The sequence below is a fragment of the Mustela erminea genome, chromosome 20, assembly GCF_009829155.1.
Source record: "Mustela erminea isolate mMusErm1 chromosome 20, mMusErm1.Pri, whole genome shotgun sequence".
Taxonomy (NCBI): domain Eukaryota; kingdom Metazoa; phylum Chordata; class Mammalia; order Carnivora; family Mustelidae; genus Mustela; species Mustela erminea.
Genome location: NC_045633.1, coordinates 22927715 through 22950676, shown reverse-complemented (window position 1 = coordinate 22950676; position 22962 = coordinate 22927715). Strand labels below are relative to the sequence as shown.

Below are 22962 nucleotides of genomic sequence, written 5' to 3'. Positions count from 1 at the left end.
CTCCCGGGCCAGCCCGCAGGGGAGCAGACGGCGCAGCCGCAGCAAGGGGCCCGCCCGCCATCTCACACGCGCACAGACACACAGACACACGCGTGCCCCGAGTACTGGGGGATGCCGCATCCACCGCTGCCCCAGGGAGCGAGGGGGCGCGGGGGGCGGGGCTCACGTCTGGGCCAGGGCCAGCTCCTCCAGGCCCCCCCTCCCGAGGCGGTACCTGGCCAGGTCCTTCCTGGTCACCAGTCCAACCACCTGTGGGAGCAAAGCCAGGGCAGGGGCTGGCAGCAGCCTCTTGCAGTCGTGGAAACCCAGCCCCATGCCCTGCAGGGGGCAGCACCATGAGGGGGAGCCCCAGGGTCAGACACCTGGCCGGTCTGGGTATTGAGCCTTGCACAAGCGCCCCCCCCCCCAAGGGCTGAGAGCAGATCCCCGTGGCCTCTCCCCTGCCCGTGCCCCACAGTCACGCGCCCAAGTGCGACCAGGGCAGCCAGGATACTGCGGCCACTCACCTGGTTGCAGTTGTCCACTACCACCAGGTGCCGGAGGCCGAGAGCCCGGAACAGCTTGAACACGCGCGGGAGGGACGCGTCCTGCAAAGGGGGCAGGCACGCTGCTGAGCAACCCCTGCCAGGCCCATCCGAGAAGGGTGGCACCTCCGACAGAGCCCGGGGCCGCTGGTGGCCCCCTCCCCAGCCCCTGCCCCACAGCCACGTGCCCAAGCCGCCCATCCCCGGCCGCGGCCCGTGGCAGTACCTGGGGCACCGTGTAGGGCGAGGGGTTCATGAACTCCGAGAGGTCCATGGTGCACTCGCGCTCGTCCTGCGACACGTGGATGGACTGGATGGGCGGGAAGCGTGGGTAGGCGTCTCGGAAGTCCTTCAGCCTCAGCCGCCGCCGCACCAGGCCCATGCTGGAGCGCTCCACGAACACCTGCAGCAGCAGGCGTCAGAGCCACGAGCCACCCCCCCGCCCCGGCCCCCAATCCCCCGAGTGGCCAGCAGCTACCTTGTGCTTCAGGAGGACGATGAGCTGGGAGCGCAGGATCAAGCCCTGCAGCCGGGCCGGCTGTGGAAAGAGACCTCGTCTGTGAGGAGCCAAGACTGAGACCCTTCCAGCCACGAGGGCTCCCTGCTGTGATCGCAGACGTCCAATGCAGGAAACCCCACCAGGCTCCCCTCAACGTGTGGCTGCCAGTTCTGGAGCCGGCCTGCCGCGGGCACTTTGCCCGCACTTGCTCATCGCTGACCAGAGGCTGGGGCGGCCAGAGGCCATGGTGAGACCCACCCCGCCACCCGCCCACATCCGTCCGCACCGCTTCCGACACAGGTCACCGCCCCAACGCCCTGGCTGACGGCACAGCGTGGAGTCAGACCCCAAAACGCGTGGGTGCCGGCAGCCCTGACCAGCAGTCAGCAGCTCCCAGGCCGCGGTCTCCTGGCCACGGGACCCCATTCCTTTGCAGCTGGTGGACGTGAGATCCATGGGCCCACACAGTGTTTCCACTCCATGTGCTATAGGCACGCACACGTACGGGCCGGACAGCCGCCTGCACCCGGGGGCCCCAGGTACCTGGTTGTCGCCAGCAAATTCCACCACAGGAAACCCGTTGTGATTGGACGCTGTGTTGCTGAGAATGTCCACAATGACGCCCACCTTCTCCCTCCTCCGCAGGCAGGTGACCGGTGTGCTCATCACCTCCCTGGGCAAGAGTGTCTGCTGTGGCCTCACCGCAAGCGACCACATGACTAATATCCTCTCCTCGCCCAGACGGAGGCTCGAAAGGCAGGAAGCTGCCAGACACAGGAAACTGGGGACGAGGAGCCAGGGGGCCCGCCACCCAGACATCCAGACACCGGTGCGCCCTCCCCAACCTCCCAGGAATGTCTGCTGTCCACTGAACCCTGCCGGCCATACCTGGCGGTGAGCGAGTGAGAGGTGACGGGAGCCTCCCAGTGCAGGAAAGGCACGCTCTGCAGCTGGATGTGCATGTCGTACAGGCCCTGAGGGGGGGCGGGCGGCGCTGAGACCGGAGGAGGGCCCCTCCCACCCCTCCGCTGCCCACCTCCCAGCCCCCAGTCTCAGGCTCCCCGCTGGGGGCGGGTGGGGGCGCACAGAGCAGGGGAGGAGGCAGGCAGGCCTCCTCCCATATGCCACACCTCGATGAAGATGTCGCCCACGATCTTGGCGGTCATCAGGACCAGCATGATGGGGAAGCCATACGTCACGTTGCTGGTGGCCTCCATCATGATGACAGTCAGGCTGAGGGTCATCCTCACAATCCCACCTGCCCAGGGAGGTCATCAGGGGAGGCTGCAGCCACAGAGGCCGCTCCGTGCAAACCCCCTCATCTCCCAGTGTCCATGCCGGCACCCCACCCACTCGCCCCGGTGGTCTGGTCCTGCAGCCTGCAGAGTGGGGACAGCGACCCTGCATGCCACGGGGTGGACTCGCGGCCCTCCGTTCCCCAGGGAGAAGGCGCCCCCTCCTGACCTTGGGACACCCACGGGGCGGCCAGGACTCACCCAGCTGGGCAGCTGCTCCCATGAGGGCATATTTGCCAGGGTCTGCCCAGATCTGCGGGGATGACAGAGGAGCTGTCGGAGGGATGGCAGCCCCCTTCTCAAGCCCACCGAGATACGTGACTCCCCCGCGGCGGGCCCTGGGCCCAGCAACACCAACCCTAGAAGAAACTCCTACGTCCACACACACAGGTAATGTGGTCTGCAGTAGCACCTATGGCAACAGAAGCCTGGAAACCCCCTGGGGGTACCCCGCTCAGGAGGCCCTGAAGGATCTGGGCCACACGCACATACGGGACAACTCGGCAGCTACGGCAGGAGCCCACATTCCATGTGCCGAGGAGGGAAGCAGGGCAGGTGTGTGCAGGGAGGCCGGCAGAGTCCCCGTGTGCAGAGAGAGGGCCCAGCGTGGACCAGCAGCAGTGAAGCCACACACAGGCCACGCTGTGCAACTCCTCTCAGGAAACGCCCTTGACAAGCAAACCCGTGGAGACAGAAGGCAGGCAAGCGGCTGTGGGGGCTGGGTACGGCAGTGACTGCACCAGGAACACAGGCATGACGCTAGACACGTGACGCAGACCACCATCGCACGGGGAGAGCCCCCGAGCTGCACGCTTCCACGGCAGGAGGCCTGACAGTACGTGAATCACCCCTCAACTGAGAAAGGAAAATCGGAGGCACGCCTGGGAGGAAACATGACACAGGCATGGCGAGACCTAGAAAAGGGAGCAGGCGGGCAATGGGGACCCACTCTGACTCCTTGAACGGTTTTAAAAATCTTATTTCATGGGGCGCCTGGGTGGCTCAGTGGGTTAAGCCGCTGCCTTCGGCTCAGGTCATGATCTCAGGGTCCTGGGATCGAGTCCCACATCGGGCTCTCTGCTCAGCAGGGGGCCTGCTTCCCTTCCTCTCTCTCTGTGATCTCTTCCCTTCCTCTCTCCTACTGTGATCTCTCTCTGTCAAATAAATAAAATAAAAATCTTTAAAAAAAAAAAAAAAAAATCTTATTTCAAAGACTGAAGTGAGAAAGGAAGATACACAAAAAGAAAGGCTAGCCCCCAGGGGCCGGGCACACGCGCCTGGGTCACACACTCAAGTCACACAGAGTATCTCCCTGGTCCATGCTTCTAGCCCCATGTCTGCAGATGGCAGTCTCGGTCAAACACCAGCAGCCAGAAAACTCGAGGCCACGCCAAAAGACCAGGGGCTCAGATGCACCTGTCCCCTTGCACGGAAAGCCCTGGATCCCAGGCCTGGAGTGTGGAAAAGCCCACACTCACCGCAGCCCCTGTAACGTAGGACAGTGAAATGCCAAAGAGCCGGCCCCAGGCGGCCCCGATGAGCAGCGATGGGATGAAGACACCGGCGGACACCGTCAGCCCATAGGTCCAGCAGGCCAGGAAGAAGTAGACCAGGGTGAAAAGGCCGAGCGTCATGGGGTTGTAGGAGCCTAGGGGAGAGGGGTCTGGCTAGGACCTGCCACGTGGATTCATCTGGAACATGGTCACCCGGCCCAGCTGCCCAGTCCGCTGCCCCCAAGTAGCCCCATCCTCAGGGGCCATAGTGAGAATCTTGGAGGCCTAGTCCCTGAGGCAAGAGGACAACGGCCTGGCAGGTGGGGCTGACCTGAGGCCAAGGGAAGGACGTGCGGACCCCTGGACACCAGGGGAGGTAGACCGCCAGGCATCAATCTAGGGCAGACACTTCCAGGCGCCAAAAGAAACCCACCCAAACCTGGGACCACCCAGTCCAGGAAATTGCTGTCTGCCCAACAGCCTGGCCCAGGGCACCAAGGGCTCAGCCTCACCCCGTGTTTAAACCTTCCCGCTAAATCGCATGGACCTGCTGCGCGTGTACAGAGACAAACTAGAAAGTTCTCAGTGACCCTGTTCACAGCAGGGAGCAATTAGAGATGGCCTAAAAGAGCCCCAAACGGAAAAGGTGAAATGATGTCATAGAATGACCACCTCCTGGCTTCCACAGGTGCACACAGCAGCCGCCCTCGTGGGCCTGGTGCCATGGGCGGAGGCGAGCCACTGCGCACAGCAGCACCATGGCAGACGCGCTGAAAAGGAGCGCTCTACACTTGACAACCTGTTTTTTTAATTAAAAATGAGTGCAGCTGGGGGCACGCGGCCAGCTCAGTTGGGGGAGAGTGCGTCTAAGCCCCATCGTTGGGGTGGAGGTCACTTAGAAAGAAGATGCAGTGGCCAGTGAGTGTCACCGGGCTGGAGACCGCCCATGCAAGCAGCTCCCAGAGGGAAACTCGGTGGGAGACAGGAACATCATCACCGATGGAGACAGCAGCTGCCCTCTAGGAGGGGAAGGCCCTGGCCTACCCGAGCTCCCACCCCCTTCGCCAGCGCACTCGCCACAATGGCAAGGGTGTTGACCTCTGCCCTTGGGGCACACTGGCTGGAAGGGAACCCTCAGGCCCAGGGACTGCATGTCGGTCTCAGACCAGGCTGGAGGGGCCAAGACCCCCCATGTGGCTGATGGCATGGAGCTCAGGCACGCACCTGGGGGGTCGTGGAAGAGGCTGACCACGCTCTTCTCCGGGGTGTTGAAGAAGGCGGCGGCCATGGAGTTGTACTCGCCGTCTGCACAGAAGAGCTGCGAGGTCAGGAAAGAGAACGTCCAGTGGGTGGACTGGTCCTGGTGTCCACGATGTGACGGTTGGCTCAGGTCGTGGCCTCAGAGAGGCAGGACGCCAAGAGCCAGGCCCAGGGACGGCGAGGGCTCCAGAGGCAGGTCCAGCCTGCGGGGCCAGTCCACAGGAGCCTGGCCGGACAGGGAGTCTGTTGCTGGGGCACACGGGGTCTCTGGGGCTCCACAGCCGGCACCTGAGCCCTGGAGCCAGCGGGCTGAGCCCTCTCAGGCTGAGCGGGGCGGGTTCTGTGACCCCTAGGTACCCCCCAGCCCTGGACATCAGACATCTGCCCGGCCTCCATGGCTTTGCCGATTCTGGGCATCTTGCACACAGAGCATCACACGCACTCGGGCCGTTCTGTCTGGCCCATGTCCAAGGTGCTTCTGAGCTTCAGCCACGGCCTGGCGTATCAGAGTGTTGGCTCTTTCCACAGCCAAACACACCCACTTACGGACAAACCCCATTTTGCTGGTCAGTTTGCCAGGTGGGCCGTGGCCATGCTGTGGCCATGCCGTGGCAGGTCTGTGCATGTTTGGGGCTTCTCGGGTCCACACCTATAACACCCCCCTATCCCCCATTCTGAAGTCCCCGTGTGACCCAGGAGGAATGCTAATCTGGGAGGAGGACCAGGGAGAACCCACCCACTGTAACTTCTGCTCTCCTGATGCCTAGCAGGCCCAGGAAGCCCACTTGAGCCGGATTTCAGCTTCTGGCCACCCTCTGGCCCCATTCCGCCTGACAGACCCACCCACTGGACCTGGGCCTCCTACCTGGAGGGGGTAGGACACAGAGCTCCCCTGCAAGGGCTGGCAGTCTCGGGATGAGTAAATCAGCACGAAGGCGACCGTGGCCGTCACTGCGGCCACCAGCATGGCCTCGATCACCTGGAGGCAGGGCCGGTGGATGTACCTAGAGCAAACAGCAGGATGGACCGGCCTCAGGACAGCTGCACAGCTGAACAGCTGTGGTGGCACCTGGAGTCAGTGTCTCAGGAGAGCTTGTCACAGGACAGGATGGGGTGACAGAGGGTGATGCAGAGCACACAGTCACCGGGTCATCTCCTGGGCGCCGCCAACAGCATTTTAAGTCCAGGCAAGAGAACGAGAACGCAGAAGTGCCTCCTCAAGCCCAGGGCCCACCCAAAGATTTTGAGAAACCCGAAACCTCCCAGAACTGCTCTCCAGGCCTGAGTGTCCCCTGGCTCAGGGCCTCCCAGGCCTCCCGACACATGAACCACTGACAAGGAGGGCTGTCAGCATGTGGCCTTCCATGCAACCCCACGGGCACAGAGCCCACAACATGCCCATTTCGAAAACCCCGGGTGCACAAAACAAAGGCTTCTCACCTGATTCGAAACATTGTCAGCCAGTAATTCAAGGCATTGAACACGGCGCCAAGAATACCACCTAGGACCAGGAGGGGACAGCGTGTAAGGGACACGGGAGAAAGGACAGGAGGACAGGGTCTGTGCGACTGTGTGCTGTATGTCAGCACAGCCCAGCACACGCACAAGTGGATTTCTCAAAAGCTTTGCCTTCCTTCGGGGGGCAGGAGGTTTTTCAGAGTGAGAAGTGCTGTCCAGAGCTCATTCTACTGTAGAGGGGCACCCACCGAGGGGCTTCTCCAGCGGGGGGAGAGCTCCAGTCTTCCGGCTGTGGGCTCCCTCCCAGGGGTATGTGCACAGGGCAGAGCATGGGAGGACAGCTCCCTGGCTGTGGGGGCCACAGCCGCGTCAAAGCTGAGCCAGGCCTGTGGTCTGGCAGGCCCGGATCCCACCACACACTGACCCCGCTGGAAGTTTCCGCCCCCACCTGAGTAGGGGGGATGGGAAGCGGTCCTTCATGGGACAGCCCTTACCCACTACGCCCATGGCGATGAAGATGGGAATCTCGTGGATCGTGTACACCATCGTCTGCGGAGGAGAGAACGAGTGCCCGTGGGAACACCGCCGGCCCTCTGCACTCTGACGTGAGCAAGGACACGGCCCGCCATCGGCCCACGCACAGGCCATCCGACACTTTCATGCAGACTACAGGGGTCCGCAGGACAGAGGCACGGCGCTTCCGAGCACACCACGCTCCCTCTAAGGGCTTTTGCCTGCTCCCGGCCGGGGTCTTCGTCCACCTGAAGGTGGGGACGGCCTGAGCTTTCGCCAAACAGCAGTCAGGGGGGCACAAGTGAACAAGTGAGGAAGAACCCCAGGAATACATCTTGTGACCCCAAGTGACCCGAGGGCTCTGCTGTGTCCATTATGTGCGGCGCCCATGGGAGCAGGGTCCTAGTGCACAGCACCCACGTGCTCCGTGGACACGACCATATGAGCACCCTGGGCCCGTGGCCTCAGCAGACCACCCAGACGCCCCAGCAGTGTCAGGCTTCCGGACCTGCACAGGTAGGTCAGCTGTGAGCTTCCCTACGTCCCCTCCAGGCCCCCAGCACTTACAACCAAGAGCTCAACCCTGCAGCGAAGAGCAAATGTTCCCCAAAAGCCCACACTCTCAGGATGAACCTCAAGTGTGTGACCATGACCCCAGCCAGAGAAAGCAAGACGACAAGAGAGCACAGTGTATTACCTCTGTGTCAAATCTCCCAAAATTGATAAGCCCTGGGCTGGACAGGTCCCATATGTTTCCATGGTAAATGCTCAGAACGAAATTCAGGGTGAACGTGGAAATCATAGAAGCAAAGAACTGTGGGCAGAGAGGAACATGGGCACCGTCAGAGCCAAGCATGCCTGAGGCGGGGGAGTTGGGAGGCCCTGGGGCCGGAAGGCCAGGAGCTGGGGAGATGGGAGGGGACCCTCCCCTCCCGTCATCCAGGAGGTGCCTGGCCCCCCCTTGCTGGGCGAGCGTGTGCTGGGGCCAAGCCGTGACGAAGCTGAGGGAAGACATGTGCGGTGGGGTCTGGGTGGGCCCATGAAGGGGGCGACAAGGTGTGAACAAGGCCCATGGCTGCCGGGGGAGCACACGAGGCGGGAGGACAGCAAGCAGCTCAGGTCGGGCGATGGGCAGAGTCGGCCACAGCAGCCCCATAGGAGCACGGCTCCCAGCACAGCCAACTGGAGACCCCAGGGGAAGGCACCACAGTGCGGGCCAAGAGCCAGACGTCCCTCGAGTGAACGGAGGCCAGGTGACAGCACTGCCTGATGGAGTGGCCCTCTGCAGGCACTTACTATTCTCCACGTCAGGAACTGGTTCCAGAACGAGGCACCCTCCTCCAGGCTGAACAGGACCCCACCTGGAACGGCAAGCAGCCCAGCCCTGACGTGCTCCCCAGGACACACCGGGGAGCCCGTGACCCCAGGGCACCAAGACAGGCAGAGGCAGTCGCCAGGCCTGTTGGGCCACATGCCTGCACCCTCCTCCTCCCCCAGAGTCTGCAAACAGCAAGACCCCTCTCCCACACGGGAGGGACCACAGCTTCCGCCCTCCTCACCCACGGGGGCTCCGAATGCAGCAGACACGCCGGCCGCAGCTCCCGCGGAGACAAAGTCCCGCTTCTCCGTGTCCCTGCGGAAGTACTCAAAGATCTGCAACAGGGGGACACGGGGACTCACTTCAGTAGCCTCCCCACGGGCACCCCTGAGAGCACAGCAAGGTCAGCGAGCACCAGGGACACCAGGCCCGCGGGAGAGGGCTCTCAGGACGGTCCACCCATGCGGACTCATGAAGACCACAGAACAGTCGTGGCACCACAGAACCACAGGTGCCCTCATGGGCCAACAGCCAAGGGAGGAGGCTCGCAACACTGGGGAACCTTTACAGACCACCTAAGACCCACCAGACACCTCAAAACCCCACGGAACACCGGACTAAAACCAAACAGAAGAGATGCTGAAGACACGTGCTTGATATAAAAACACAAGACTGGGGGTCCCTAGAGGGCTCAGTCATTGAGCGTCTGCCTTCAGCTCAGGTAATGATCCCGGGGTCCTGGGATCGAGCCCCGCATCAGACTCTCTGCTCAGTGGGAAGCCTGCTTCCCCCTCTCCCACTTCTCCTGCTTGTGTTCCCTCTCTTGCCGTGTCTCTCTCAAATAAATACACTTTAAAAAAAAACAAAAAAAAAAACCCAAGACTGTCCTGTAAAGACCGCAAACATCTGAATTCCCGTGTAAAGTCAGTGCAACACCCGTCAGGATGCTGGTGACTTTGGGAGGAAACGTGGCAAATTGCTGTGAAACAGATCTTGGAAGTGCAGGGTCTTCACTCGTCACATGAGCCGCCCTGACCTCCTCCGAGGCCCCATGTGCCTCTGGCACGGCTGTGGGCAAGGCCGTGGTCCTGGGCACATCGGGGCGGTCCACGCCGGGACGGGGCACGCACCTTGAAATCTCGCTTCAGCGACGTCGACCTCCCCTGGGAAATTCCAGCGGCAATGACGGAGCCCGAGTGAATCATCGGCCCCTCCTGGAAGCACAGGACAGCCGCCCTCAGACAAGTGTGGCTCTGAGAGAACTAAGTGGCCTCGGGTCACCGGCAGCAAGCAGGGTTCCGTTACCTTTCCCACTGCCAGTCCGCCCACCACGGACAAGATCACGCCGGACACTTTGATCACGAGGGTCTAAACACAAAGGAAGGCATGTCAAGTCTCTGAAGAAAGGCCGCGTATAGTCCGAGAGCGTGTAGCACAATCCGACCAAGTGCCCAGCTCAGAACCCATGACACAAGGCAGGCACACAGGAAGGCCGCCGCACAATGGGCATCCTAGGCATGGGGCTCCGGCTGATTCTTCTCGAACCTTCAAATCTCTCATCCCGAGAAGTTGTGCACCCCTGAAAGCCGGAAGCAGCAGCTTCTGCTTCACTAGACACAGCCCAGGTGTGTTTGCTGACCCTGCGCCCACCAGGGGGACCCCGCTGCATGTGGCGGGTACAAGCCCTGCTCCTCAGGCTGCCACCGCCGGTCCTCACCCCCGGGACACAGCCCAGGGCCCCGGGAGCACCCCGCCCCGGACAAGCCAAGAGAAGCCTCCGCCTGAGGCATGCCGACCCGACACCTGGAGATGGCCACGGAGGAACTACGCTCCTAGATGCCCCAATCTCTTCAGAATTAGGGCGCTGTCAAGAATATTAAGCAGAACGTTAAGGAAAACTACAAAAACAGGAAAAAACTCACGGAAAGGGTACCTACCACTCCAACAGAGCTATTCTGACCTTGAGATACTAACTACCACGCAGAATATACGGACACATTCCACACAGCTGGTGAGCCCAGCTGCCGCCCCGTTTAAGCACAAGTACATAATTTACAATATGTAAGAGAAAATTCTAGCCCCTTCTGAAGCAGGTTTACGTGAAATGCACACCCACGCTCATGGGCAGCACATGGAGTGTCTGGTCAAGTCCCAGAGGCACTCGGGGACCCACCGTAGCTCCCGCCCGGCGCGGCCTCCGGGCCTCACCTTGAGCCGGACCACGTGGGGGATCTTCACCCCGTTCAGGAAGCACTTGATCTGGGGGATCCCGCTGCCAGCGGCAACCGGCTGGAAGGAGAGAGATCAGCACTGAGCAGGCCAAGCGACGGCGGTGCTACAGCCCCCACGGGTCCCAGCGGACAGGGCCACACGGTGCCCGGGACAGGACAGCTGCCCATGGAGCTGGGTTCCTCTCCTGCTTCCTCTTATTCCAGAGGCAGTGATGATGGTGGGGAACGGGGAGCAGGCCATGGGAGGGGTCGGGAATTGAGCGGAAAAGAGGCCCAGTGTCCCAGGGGTGGGGAACGGGCACTGCAGATAGAAGCTTCCGGATGCTACACTCATGGCAGGGGAGAAGCCAAGAGAGAGGCAGGCCACAGGAATGGAGGCTTCTGGGAGAAGTCCAGGAAGGGGTGCTCCCTTCCACCCGGACCAGCCCTGCTGCTGAGGCCCCGCCCACCCTGGGCGCCTTCTGCTTTGCCAGAACACGGAATGTCTGCACCAGAGGCCCTGCCAGTGTAGCCGCGTGGACCTTGCTGGCACAGGCTTCAGGGTTCCCTCCCACAGGAGCTCCCTGGCGGCCGTACCTCCACAAAGGCGACGATTGCAGAGCCCACGAGCACGAACGCGGAGTTCAGCGTGGCCCACAGCAAAAGGGAGAAGGAGAGCCCGCCCCTCTCCGTGAACTTGTCGATATCTGGTGCTCATCAAGGACAACCGGCTGCTTCACCCCTGGCCTGCCCGCTGCCCTCCTGGGCCTGGAGCACCACCCTGGCCCCCGATGCCCCCACGCAGCCATACCTCCCCCGTGAGGATGGCAAACGTGCCCGGCAGGGAGGCCTCACCGCTAGCCGGCTCAGAGCTGCAGAGCCCCACCCGGTGGAGCCCGCGCCGCCTTCTCTGCCGGGGACTTCGGACAAAGGATACTGTCCTTGACGACCTTGTACTTCATGCCAGCCACGTTCTCTACCACGATGTCAATGAAGCAGGCCACAAGGCCCGTGAGGATTCCAATCATGGCACAGATGACCCAGCGCTTCATCTCTACCGTCCGGAAGGCCTGCGGGGAGGGCAACCATCAGAAACAGGCACGGTGTGGGCGCCTCCACCACAGGCCCCTCTGGACACGGTGCATCCAGCCCCAGGGGTTCTGCAGGCCACCACCAGTGCAATGCGTGCGGGACCCCGCATCCAGGGAAGGCAGCCTCTGGTCAACGTCTCAGAGGCGGTGGACCTTCCCCACCAGTTCATAGTCAGTGGCTGATAGCCCAGGCACCCAGCTGACGACTGCCTGTCCTCCTCCATCACACCCACCTAACACACCCACTCCCATCCCTGTCCCTAGGTGTCTCTGGCTCCAGGACACAAACCAGGATCGGAGGCTGGAGGACCCCAGAGGGGGTGGGAGGGGGCCGCACCCAGGCCAGGGGGCAGCACGAGGGCAGCTGAGAGCAGGGTGCATGGCGAGGACACCCAGCGCAGACTCACCGTGTGGTTGATGCGCCTCTCCTCCTCCAGGAACAGCTGGTTCTCACTGTTGTCGTAGTCCAAGCTCTGCAGGAAGGCACACAAGACACACAGCTGACCCCGGTGCTCCTGGGTCATAGGGCAGAAGGGGGAGGGGCGAGGGGGCGAGGGTCTGCATGGGGTGGGGGCGGCGAGGGAGAAGGCCCACCTCATACTTGAGGGACAACAGCTTCTCGTTGTGCGGGATCTCCTTGGGGAAAGGGTGAGGGGGGTCCGTCTCCTGCAGAAGGAAGAAGCAGAGCTGCACACTTGACAACCAGCATACGCAGGAACAGAGCAAGGAAAAGGGGCGGGGGGCACATGTCCGTGTGTCCCACGAAGCCAGGAGGCTGCAAGTGCAGGCCCATGCCCTGCGGCACCACGGGCAGGTCAGGATCATCCCAGCTAACTCAAGTAACATCCCACCGGAACTCAAGTGACATGGTGTTTGTGGAACTGTGGGAAACATGTTCCTGGTCTGTGTCCCAGGTGCTGCCCCCACGTCTGAAATCCTGTGGCCTCTCTAGAGGGTGTTCCCTGTGTGCTCAGGGACCGGTGGGGGCTGCCAGCCAGAGAGATCAAGGCTGACCAGAGGGCAGATTCTCAGCTCCACACCCTGACCCGTGACCTCTGCAGAGGGGGAGGGGCTGAGACTGAGCCTATCACCCACGACTGAGGAGCCCATCAGCCCTGAGGCCCCCTAAGAATGCTTCCATTCTTAGGGTATGGGAGCCTCCAGGCACATAGGGGTGCCGGCAGGGGCCAGGGCCTGGAAGCCCCGTGCTCCTTCCACACCCCGCCCGCCCTGTGGGTGTCTTCCTTCTGCTGTTCCCGGGTCCTGTCCTTGACAATGAACCAGTTTCCCTGAGTTCTGTGAGCCGTTCTAGCAAATTATGGCTGGACAAGGAGGTCTGGAACCCTGACTTACAGCTGGTGACAGCCTGGACATGGGGGCGGTCTCGTGGGACCCGGCTGGCAGCCTGGGGAGGGGGTCTGCACTCATGCCTGGCAGATGGTGTCAGAACTGAGTTAAGCTGTAGGACACCCAGCTGCTGTCTGCAGAGGACGGGAGAGCGAACTGCTGAGGAAACCCACATGTTCGGCATCTGCAGTGTGGTACTCACGACCCTCAACACCGCTGCGACAGGATAAAGGACAAAGTCCTCACGATTATCTCAACAGACTCAGAAAAAGGATCTAACAAACATCTAACACTCCTTCAAGACAAGAATACGTAACAGAGTAAGAACAGAAAGAACCTCCTCAGCCTGATCGGGGTGTCTAGGAAAACCCCACGGCGAGCGTCCCAGTCGACGGTGAGAGACGGAAGCTTCTCCCCTCAGATCAGGAACACGACAAGGACACCTGCCCGGGCCCCGCCTGCTCCATATGGCCCTGGAGCTCCAACCATGGCAGGGAGGCAAGAAGAGATAACAGGCATCCAGAGCAGAAAGGAAGAAATGAAACTCACTATTGGTAGATGACATGACCTCACATACACAAAATCCCCAAAAATATGCTAAGAAATTATCAGAATAACGTGCTCAAAAAGACCGCAGGACAGAAGGCTGGTGCGCAAACCCACGGGCTTTTCCACATGCCTGCAAGCACAGCCAGGAAGGAAATCCAGAGAACTGCAGTGACAAAAGGAGCGAGAATAAAATAACTGAAGTGTATTCCCCAGATACACTTGATGGAGGAACACATGTACACTGACAACCACAGAGCGCTGCCGGGAGGAGTGGGAGGCGAGAATGAACCGAAGGATGCTGCGTCCTTCCGTCAGGAGACTGGGCGTGAAGCCGCGGCGGGCAGCCCTGAAACCACACAGAAATGCAGCCAAAACGACCCTAAAAAAGGAGAACAGGGGCACCTGGGGGGTTCAGCCGGTGAAGCGTCTGCGTTCAGCTCAAGTCATGATCCCGGGGTCCTGAGATCAAGCCCTGTGTCGGGCTCCTTGCCCAGCAGGGAGTCTGCTTCTCCCTCTGCCTGCCGCTCCCCCTGCTTGTGCTCATGCACTCTCTCAAAATAAGTAAATAAAATCTTACAGAAAAGGCAAAAGGAAAACAAAGCTGGAGGACTCTCACTTCCTAGTTTCAAAACTCACCACTAAAGACCTAGTCCTCCAGAGGGCATGGCCCGGGGACAAGGACAGACATGGGCATCAGTGCAAGAGAAGCAGAGCCCCGAGAGAAACCCTCGTGTTCACGGCCAACTGGTTCTCTAAGACGGTGCCTAGATGACTCATTAGGAAAGACTGGTTTTTCAGAGAGAGGGTCCTGGGAGTCCAGACACCCACATGCGAATGAGCTCATACCTTTTTTCTCCACTGAACACAAGATCGGTGAAAAATGGATCAAAGGTCTAAAGTCAGAGAACTCTCAGAAGAAAACAGAAAATCTTTATGACCTTGGGCTAGGCAGTGGCTTCTTCAACACGACGCCAACAGCACGGCACCAACAACACAATAGACAACTTGATGTACTTACAATCAAAGCTTTTGTGGGAAAGCACCTGGGGGGCACAGTCGGCTGAGCGTCCTACTCTTGATTTCGGCTCAGGTCATGATCCCAGGGTCGTGAGATCAAGCCCTGTGTCCCTGTGTCGGGCTCTGCGATGGGCCTGGAACCCGCTCCAGATTCCATCTCCCTCTCCCTCTACCCCTACTGCACCTCCCCACTCTCTAAAAAATAAAATAAAATAGGCTCTGTGCTTTCAAAAACACTGTCAGAAAGCGAGAAGACACCCTAAGACAGGGTCTGCAGATTTTGTACCTGACGAACAACACGCGTCTAATATACAAAGAGTTCTTGTAACCCAACGACAAAAATACAAACAACGCGATTAGAGTGGCACAGGATGTGAAGAGATATTGCTGCAAAGAAGACATACACGTGGCCACCAGCGCAGGAAAGATCAGCTGGCCATCTCCGGCCATCAAAGTGGGGGCAGGTCAGAACCGCAAAACCCTGGGGAGGAAGTCAAGTGCAAGGCTGGAGAACAGGGCAGGCTCAAGAAACATTCCCTGCCAGCTACCACACAGCTTGGCACGGGGGCAGGAGAAGAGGACAAAGGTCCAAAGGTCCCTGTCTAAAGGTCCCTGACCCCTGAGATCCCTGTCACCAGAGCCCACCTCCTGCCCACTCAGGGCCCCTGTCCCACATGTGCTGCCGGCTCCTCTGGCCTTGCTTCCTGCATTTGCATAGGACAGGCTCAGGGCAACCTCCTGCATGCACTTGCCCCATCTCTGCTCATGTAGATCAGCCTCAGGGGACACAGACCCTCGGAGCCAACTTCCTTGGTTGCCCAGGCTCTGGGGACCCACGGTCTGCTCATCATTTTGTCCCCCAGCTCTGCAGAGACTGCCCGCACCTGCCCTCCCACTCTGCACGGAACTGCCCGCACCTGCCTTCTCGCTCCGGACAGAGCTGCCTGTACCTGTCCCCGAGCTCTACACTGCCTCGCTTGCTGTCCATCGCCTTCCTGTTCGCTGTTTACCCCTGCGCTCTGCTCAGCACCTCCACAAGAGCGGGCCGCGACCTTCCTGGGGGTGGGCAGGGGCTGAGAGCTGCAGGGTGGAGTGAATCTACTACTCACTGGGTCGAGCAGCTCATCGTCTAGCTCCACGTTGCTCATCTGTCCAACCCGGAAGAATGCTGAACGTGGCGACTGGAAGAGAGATTGCGGGTGCTCAGCCGCAGGTCATGTGACCAGTGCCGGACCCCAGACAAGTCCAGACTCTGCATGAGCCCAGGCCTTCTTCACCCCACAGGGCCCCCTATTACCTTGGCCTAAGACACGGCCGAAACGGCAGACACCTGCCAACCCTGGGGATGAGATTGGAAGGTCGCCCACGCCCAGGTTCCCCCACCCAAGCCACTTCCCGAGTCCCCTCATCATGAGACTGAGGGGCTCCGGCAGGCAGCGAGCCGTCCCCGGCTTCCAGGCAGGCCCTCCAGACACACAGCCACACTCCCGTCAGTCCCCGGGGACAGACAGGCAGGCACGTGACTGTCCTCACACGCACTGCATGGCAGAGGCCTGGGAAGCAGAACACAGGCGCCCAGCAGGTGTGCGTTGCCGTGAAACCTGTTTCGATCGGGGTCGGTACATCCCAGATGCTGCATGGAAGCCTGACCCGGGGTTCCTCGGCAGCGCAGGTGGAGCTGGGTGCCCTGTCGTTTACCCTGCGGCCCTCCATGACTGTGACACCCATACCGGCCCCCGGAACCACAGCCCCATGGGTTCAGCCGGGAGCAGATGACCCTCCTCCCAGCACACCAGCAGCTCAGCAGTCAGCTCGCCCTGCACCCCACAGCGCCAGTCTCCCTGCTGGGACCCCTCACGTGGGAACAGGAGCCCCGTGACGGCAGCACTTGCGTCCCCGTGTGTCGCTGCACGTGTTCTCGCCCGACCTCTCGCCGCGCCTGACGTACCAACTGCCCAAGCAGGGCGCTGCGGTATGCACAGTCCGCAGCCAGGCTGCACATGCTTGCCCCACCAGGGGGCCTTCTGAGCCGCGTGTGCACGCGGGCATCGCCATGCTCCCCGCGCACAGGTGGGCGCCCTTCACACACGCATACCAAGAGCCAGAGACCGGGGGTGGCGGAAAGAAACCCATTTCTCTTTAAAAACACCGACAGTGTCCCCAAACCGCCGACTCCAGGAGAACTAGCCCTGCTGGCCACTGTGCCGGCCCCGCAAGGAACCCCCGTTCTCAAGCTGGCTGCCACCTCCGCTCCACTGACAGGACACGTGTGAGCAGGAAGGGGTCTGGGCCACCACCCAGCCCGCAGCCTGGCCACAGCAACACCAAATGCACATCCCCGGGGATGTGTCTGTACACACAGACCGGCCAGCCAGACAGGGTGCACAGATGGACAGACCCTACTGAGCAAGGCCAGGCCACGTGGACAGTGTGACGGGATCCACACCCCGAACCGGCAGATGGAGCCGTAGAGAAAGGCTGTTTGGTCACTTCCAACGCCCCCACCAGTGACCAGGAAAGAAGCTCGGTTACATGGGACCGTCACCCCTCCGAACAAGGGACCCAAAGTCAGGACCCATCACACATCTCCTCTCGCCTCTGCAGTTTCCAAGAGCCACGCGGCAGCCTTGGGAGAGGTGTGACAAGAACGGTCAGGTCAGGGGATGCCTGTCCCCTGTCAGTCAACGAAGCATCTGCCTTCCACTCAGGTCATGATCCCGGGGTCCCGGGATCGAGTCCCACACAGGACTCCCTACCCGCAGCCTGCTTCTTCCTCTGTCCCTGCTCTCTTTTTCTCGCTAACAAATAAAATCTTCCAAAAGAAAAAAAAAAACAAACAGTCTAGTCGGCACAGACTTACTGGCTCAGGGGATACAGGCCCTCAGCCCCTGACCAGAGGACGCCAGCAGGGCAGGGTGGCACCCCAGGAGGGCATGCCTCGACCGGGAGGTGGCAGCCCATCCCTCTCCCCCCCTCCCCCCCCTCCGCTTCTCTCTTTGGGCTGTACGTGCATCTTCCAGGAAATATCTTTTGTGGTGAAGCAAGCTGATTTAGAGCTCAGTGATCTCCTCGAGGTGTCTGTGTCTTCCCCTTGAACACAGGTTAGATCACGTACCAGCTCCTCAAACTACAACACGTACTAGAGGCCAGACAGAGGCTCTGGGGACTGATGCCGAGGAAAAGTGGCCAATCCCACAAATTACACACTGAGCAGGCGCACTGACCCGACCTCAAAACGTCGGGCCCGGGGGAATGGGAGCGGGTTGGGTGCAGGAGGGGCGACCTAGAGGCAGGACAAGAGAGCTCCGTGCTGAGGTCCGCGTTCTGCACGCTGACCACGGTAGCACGGATGCAGACACAAGGTCAAGGGCAGAGGGTGCCCACGTGCCCATGCTGACGTCCCAGTGTCCACGCGGTGCTACCGTTTTGTTGGCCGGAAGCCATGGAGGAACCTGGGGAAGGCGCATAGGCCCTCTCTGTGTGGCCTTGTCAACTTCCTGCAAATCCACGCTTATCTGTAAACATTAAAAAACGGGATGGCCACAGCAAACTGAGAAACTTCTGTGTGTCACGGGAGACAACAGAGTGGAAGGAAAGGCAGCCCGCATAACGGGAGAACGTACTACAGATCGCGCACCCGAAAGGAGTTAACACCTGCCTCACGTCAGGAACTGAAATCAATAAAACAACCTGGTAAGAAACAGTGGGGGGAAAAAAAAAAAAGAAAAGAAAAGAAACAGTGGGCAGAGGACCTGAAGACACGTCTCCAACGGTGACACACGCACAGCCAATAAGCACATGAAAACACACTTGACACCAGCAGCCGAACCACAAGGACATGCCGCCCCCAGCGCAGCGCGAGCCAGGGAGGGGGCCGGAAGCACGCTGGATGGTGCACGGCGGCACAGCAGCTGTGGAGAACAGTGTGGGACGACCACGTGCCCCAGCGATCCGACCCCTGGCATGTCCTCAAAGACACGGGATGACCACGTGACCCAGGGATCCAACCCCTGGACGTGGGAACCCATGTGACTCACATCAGCCAAGGGCTGGAAACGACACCAGCGTCCCCTGACAGATGAGTCGGAAAACCGGCCAGGGCCCACCCGGGCAGCAGAAGGTCGCAGGGCCTTGAAAAGGAAGGAAATTCTGCAACCTGCTACCACGGGGAACAGGGACGAGCCTCGGGCACATTATGTTGAAGAAAGCCGCCTGTCACAAAAAGACACACATGCCACAGTGTGAGACTTCTAGAACAGTCAGGTTTACAGAGAGGGAAAGCAGAAGGGTGGGCCCCAGGGCCTGGGTAGGGGCGGGAGCTGGGTGTTTCATGGGGACAGTTTCAGTTGTGCAAGGCGGCCCAGTTCCCCAGGGAGCTGGCGGGACAGTTACACAACAGCACGCAGGCCTCTGAGTGCAGGGAGCTGTGCGCTGGTCATGGCGGTGAATTCTGTTGTATGTTCTCACTCACAGTAAAACCAAGTTTACAAACAATCCCAATGCCATGACCTGTCCCGCTGGACTGGTGTGTGTTCCCGCAGCTGCCAGGCTCCACGCTCAGCACGGAGGACACGGGGCTCCAGCAGCCACAGGCTTCCAGGCTAAGCACACAGACGCCCATGAACAGGGTAACTGCAAACGTGAGGAAGCCTGTGAGGTCAGGCTGACGAGGAGGCCTGCAGGCTGAACCCCACCCCAGTGAGGAGAAGGACTGCGCTGTGGGGGTGGGGGGGCGCAGTCCCAGGACTCTCAGTCTAGGCCTGGGCCCAGTCCTGTCCCTCAGCTCTCACTGACCCCGCACAGGTGAAACCAAAGGCAGGAGGGACACAGACCTGGGCAGCCCTCAGGCAGACCACCCCATGGGTGGGCAGAGAGCGAGGAGGGACCTCCAGGAGGAGCTGAGCCCGGTGCTAAGAGCCACCTCGGAGGAAGATGGGGTGCTCGCTTACTGCAGAGCACAGCTCGAGGGGCCGGTGAGGACGACAGATGAGCCACCCATGAGCGCCGCCTCCACTGCCCCTGGCACTCCAGGCTGCGGTCTGGGGCCCCAGCTGTACGGGCAGGACACAGAAGTAAGCCAGTTCCCAAAGAAGCTGGATCCTTAGAACAGATTCTAAACCTGAGAGTCCTACCCCCACCCCGTGCTGCCAAGTGTCTCAGGAGGAGCTTCCCGAAGCCGTGGGCCCTGGAAACGTCCCACAGTCACCAACTCCACGGCTATCCCACACTCCGCCTCCAGAGCGTCTGTTTCTGCCTAAGAATTCCCTGCAGAAGCTCTGGAAATGCTCCGCTTCCCGCTGCCCACACACATGACAATGACTTGCTGGCTGACCTCACCCTCTCCTAGCGGCTGAATGGCAGTGACGCTCTGGTAACTCACCATGACCCCCTGCTCCAGCATGTTGGGCCCAGGGGCCTGACAAAGGGAAGAGCAGCCCACAGGGGCCTCTGAACAGCTGCTCCTGGGCAGGTGGAGGCTTAGCTCAGGGCGGCCAGCAGTCTCTCCTGCCCAGGGCCATGCTTCTCCCCGTGGGGCACTCAGCAGCCTGCCAGGCAGCCACACGGCACATGCCTCCCCAAGCAACAGCGTCAGGAGGCTGGCCGGCTCTGCTGTGCCCACGCCACCACCATCCCACTCTGGGTGTCGGGCAAGAAACCCCAAAGGGCCGGGAGGTTGCCAAGATGAGCTCCCATGTCAGAGTCACTAGGACGTGTCCATAGGATGGTTGTTGGTCCGGGGTGTCCTTTTAGTTCCAATGGCCCCCGACTGGCAGCACCTCACAGGCCACTGTCTGCTGCAGAGCTAGGGTGCCCCCGAGCCCAACTCTGAACTTGCCCTGCGAGCCCAGAGCACACCTTCCCCACAAGAAAGCTGGCATCAAGGAATCCCATCAGCTGCCAGTGGGGTCACCTGGTGAGCAATAACCCAAAGACCGTCACTTTCATGCTGTCTCCGGTACTAACCCACGGAGTGGCCACCATCCACCAGCCAGGACGGGCACTGCTCAGAGCGGCACACACACACATTCACCTTCCTGCAGGGGGTCACCCTGAGGCAGCAGAGGCCGCGGGGCTTGCCTCCTGGGGTGCAGAGCGGTTTCCCCCTTGCCATCGGTCTGCATGATCCCTGAAGACTGAAATCTCTAGCTTCCTGCAGGACTCCCCCTGAGAGAAAGCTGGATTCAAAGCCAAGAGCTGTCCCCTACAGGTCTGACCTACCTCTCTCCCCACTCCGATCTACTTTCCAAACTCACAGAGGATCCCATGCACGCTCTCCATTCTTTCCCACCTGTCGGACTGCCTGTGTGTCTTGCACTCAAGACTGGACCCCAATGGTACCTCTCCTGCCCTTGGAGCCCCTCAGTCTTCACAGAGCACCAGGCGTGCTTCTCCATGAGCCTGCAGCCAGTAGGAAGGAAGCTGCTTCTGCACCTCTGTTCTGGGTAAACTGCAGGCAGCCAGGCACACAGTATGTGCATAGTAATTCTTTTTCAGTTGTTTAAGAGAAGCTAGTCAGGTGTTACTAAACACAAATGCGCAATAGTTTGCAAACAGTTTTTTTTTTTTTTTTTTTTTTTTAAGATTTTATTTATTTATTTGACAGAGAGAGATCACAAGCAGGCAGAGAGGCAGGCAGAGAGGAGGAAGCAGGCTCCCCGCTGAGCAGAGAGCCCGATGCGGGACTCGATCCCAGGACTCTGAGATCATGACCTGAGCTGAAGGCAGCGGCTTAACCCACTGAGCCACCCAGGCGCCCCTGCAAACAGTTTTTAACGATGATTTTTTTTAAGAGTTCAAAAGACTCTTCTTTAAAAAAAAAAAAAAGCCAACTCCTTTGGTCAACTTGCAAAGTGGGAAACACACATTCAGTCCTGAGATAAACCCAAATTCCACCTCAATGTTTCTAGCGCTTTCCCTGTCGACTCTTAAAGCCAGTTTCACGATTCCCTTTCATAGACCCTAGGCTACTTTCTTTTAGAAGGAAAAAATAATGTTCCAAGAAGAAAATAACAAAGCACCCTTAAGGCCCTCCCCTCCAAATTAGCCATTTCAGGTCACTTCTCGTGTAGATAACAGAGGGCATTTCCGAACAAGATGCCACTCAAAGAGTAGACCTGCACTTTCACGCTCATGCATTTCCAAGGGAGGGAGGCAACCTGGGGATAAGCCCTACAGAAACGGCCAGACGTTTGCCTCCTTCCCGCTTTTTGAGGACTGTTCCAATGGTTAATGGACAGACAGAGAAGAAAAAAGGAACAAGAATAACAACCAAAAGCAGAGTAAGACCAAGCGACGAAGAGAAACAGCTCATTAACTCAAAATGAACACAACACCCGTGCACGCTTGCAAAGCCGCAACCCGAGTCACCGAGCGGCGCAACCGCTCTGACCTGTTGCTTAGAGCGCGGGTCTGCACGCTCTCCCGTCGCGTAACGGGTGAGGAAAACGCGGTGGAGACACCCACCACCCCTAAGATCGCCCCGCACGGACGCGTGCAGAGAAGGGGCCCGCAGAGCGCCGCACTACCGAGAGCAGCCGGCGGCCGGCAGCTCGTGCGCACTCGGAGCACAGGGTCACGGTGAGCTCGGCCTGCTCCTCGAGCCCCGCAGCCACCCGGCCCCGAGCTTCCTCCCTCCCGAGACCCCAGAGCCCCAGGGCCTCGATTCCGAGGCCAGCGCTGCCACGTGCGGAAGACGACCCCGGGCCCATTCCCGCGCCCGACCGCGGCGCATCCCCTCCTCTTCACCGGGTGGCGATCGGAGCACCGACGCGCCGGTCAGCACCGGCCAGGCACAAGGCCACCGGCGAGGGAGCCACCCTCCGCATGCCAGAGCCGCTGACCCCCGAGTGCGAGCGGCGCGGAGGGCCTGGTCCATGCCCGCCACGGCGAGGCCGGCTCCCGGCGCGGGGAGACTGAAGCGCGGGCCCGGGGCTCTCCCGACGGACTGGCCTCACCTGACGGGAGGCCGCCGGCCCGGCCCCGTTCAAGAGCGGCGTGCTCTCCCCGGCCGGCGCCCCGGGCCGCGCCGTCCTCCGCAGCAGCGGCGCCGCCTCGTCGTCGTCCAGGTCGCGGCCGGACCACGACACCTTCTTAGACACGTTAGCCATGGTCCGCGGCAGACGGCCCGGCCCGGGAAGCGCGGCGACCGGGTGTTTGTTCTCGTGACCCGCGCCGCGCCCACGTGACCCGCGAGGCCTGCGCACTTGAGGCACAACGGCGGCCGCGCGGGGTCATACGCGCGGGGGCCTTCTGGGAGTTGTAGTGCCGCGCCCCAGTGCCGTCTGGGGCGGAGGGTGCTCCACCGCCGCTCAGGTGACCAGCGGGGACCGGGTCCCCGAGAACGGAGAAGGGAGCCGGGATCCGCGAGGACTGGACAGGAGGAAGGGG

General features: G+C 60.6%; 1 protein-coding gene across 5 annotated transcripts; it reads right to left on the bottom strand.

Annotated features, from left to right (window-relative positions):
* Window positions 1-60: 60 nt before the first annotated feature.
* On the bottom strand, window positions 61-22767 carry CLCN7 (chloride voltage-gated channel 7). 5 transcript variants are annotated; one of them, XM_032327113.1, is made up of 25 exons: window positions 22530-22767; window positions 15684-15755; window positions 12256-12327; window positions 12069-12134; window positions 11508-11640; window positions 11168-11277; window positions 10569-10649; window positions 9666-9728; window positions 9491-9574; window positions 8602-8695; window positions 8339-8403; window positions 7740-7856; window positions 7024-7078; window positions 6512-6572; window positions 5937-6075; window positions 5036-5129; window positions 3797-3966; window positions 2520-2571; window positions 2154-2281; window positions 1912-1997; window positions 1567-1696; window positions 1003-1062; window positions 751-927; window positions 507-587; window positions 61-249 (listed from the first exon to the last, which is right to left on the bottom strand). In XM_032327113.1, exons 1-25 carry the CDS (start codon window positions 22680-22682, stop codon window positions 163-165), a joined length of 2430 nt encoding a protein of 809 aa, XP_032183004.1. In that variant the 5' UTR covers window positions 22683-22767; the 3' UTR covers window positions 61-162. The 5 variants fall into 5 exon arrangements, with proteins under 5 accessions (XP_032183004.1, XP_032183000.1, XP_032183003.1 ...); XM_032327109.1 differs by lacking the exon at window positions 15684-15755; XM_032327112.1 differs by lacking the exons at window positions 15684-15755; window positions 22530-22767 and adding an exon at window positions 18612-18757.
* Window positions 22768-22962: the final 195 nt, after the last annotated feature.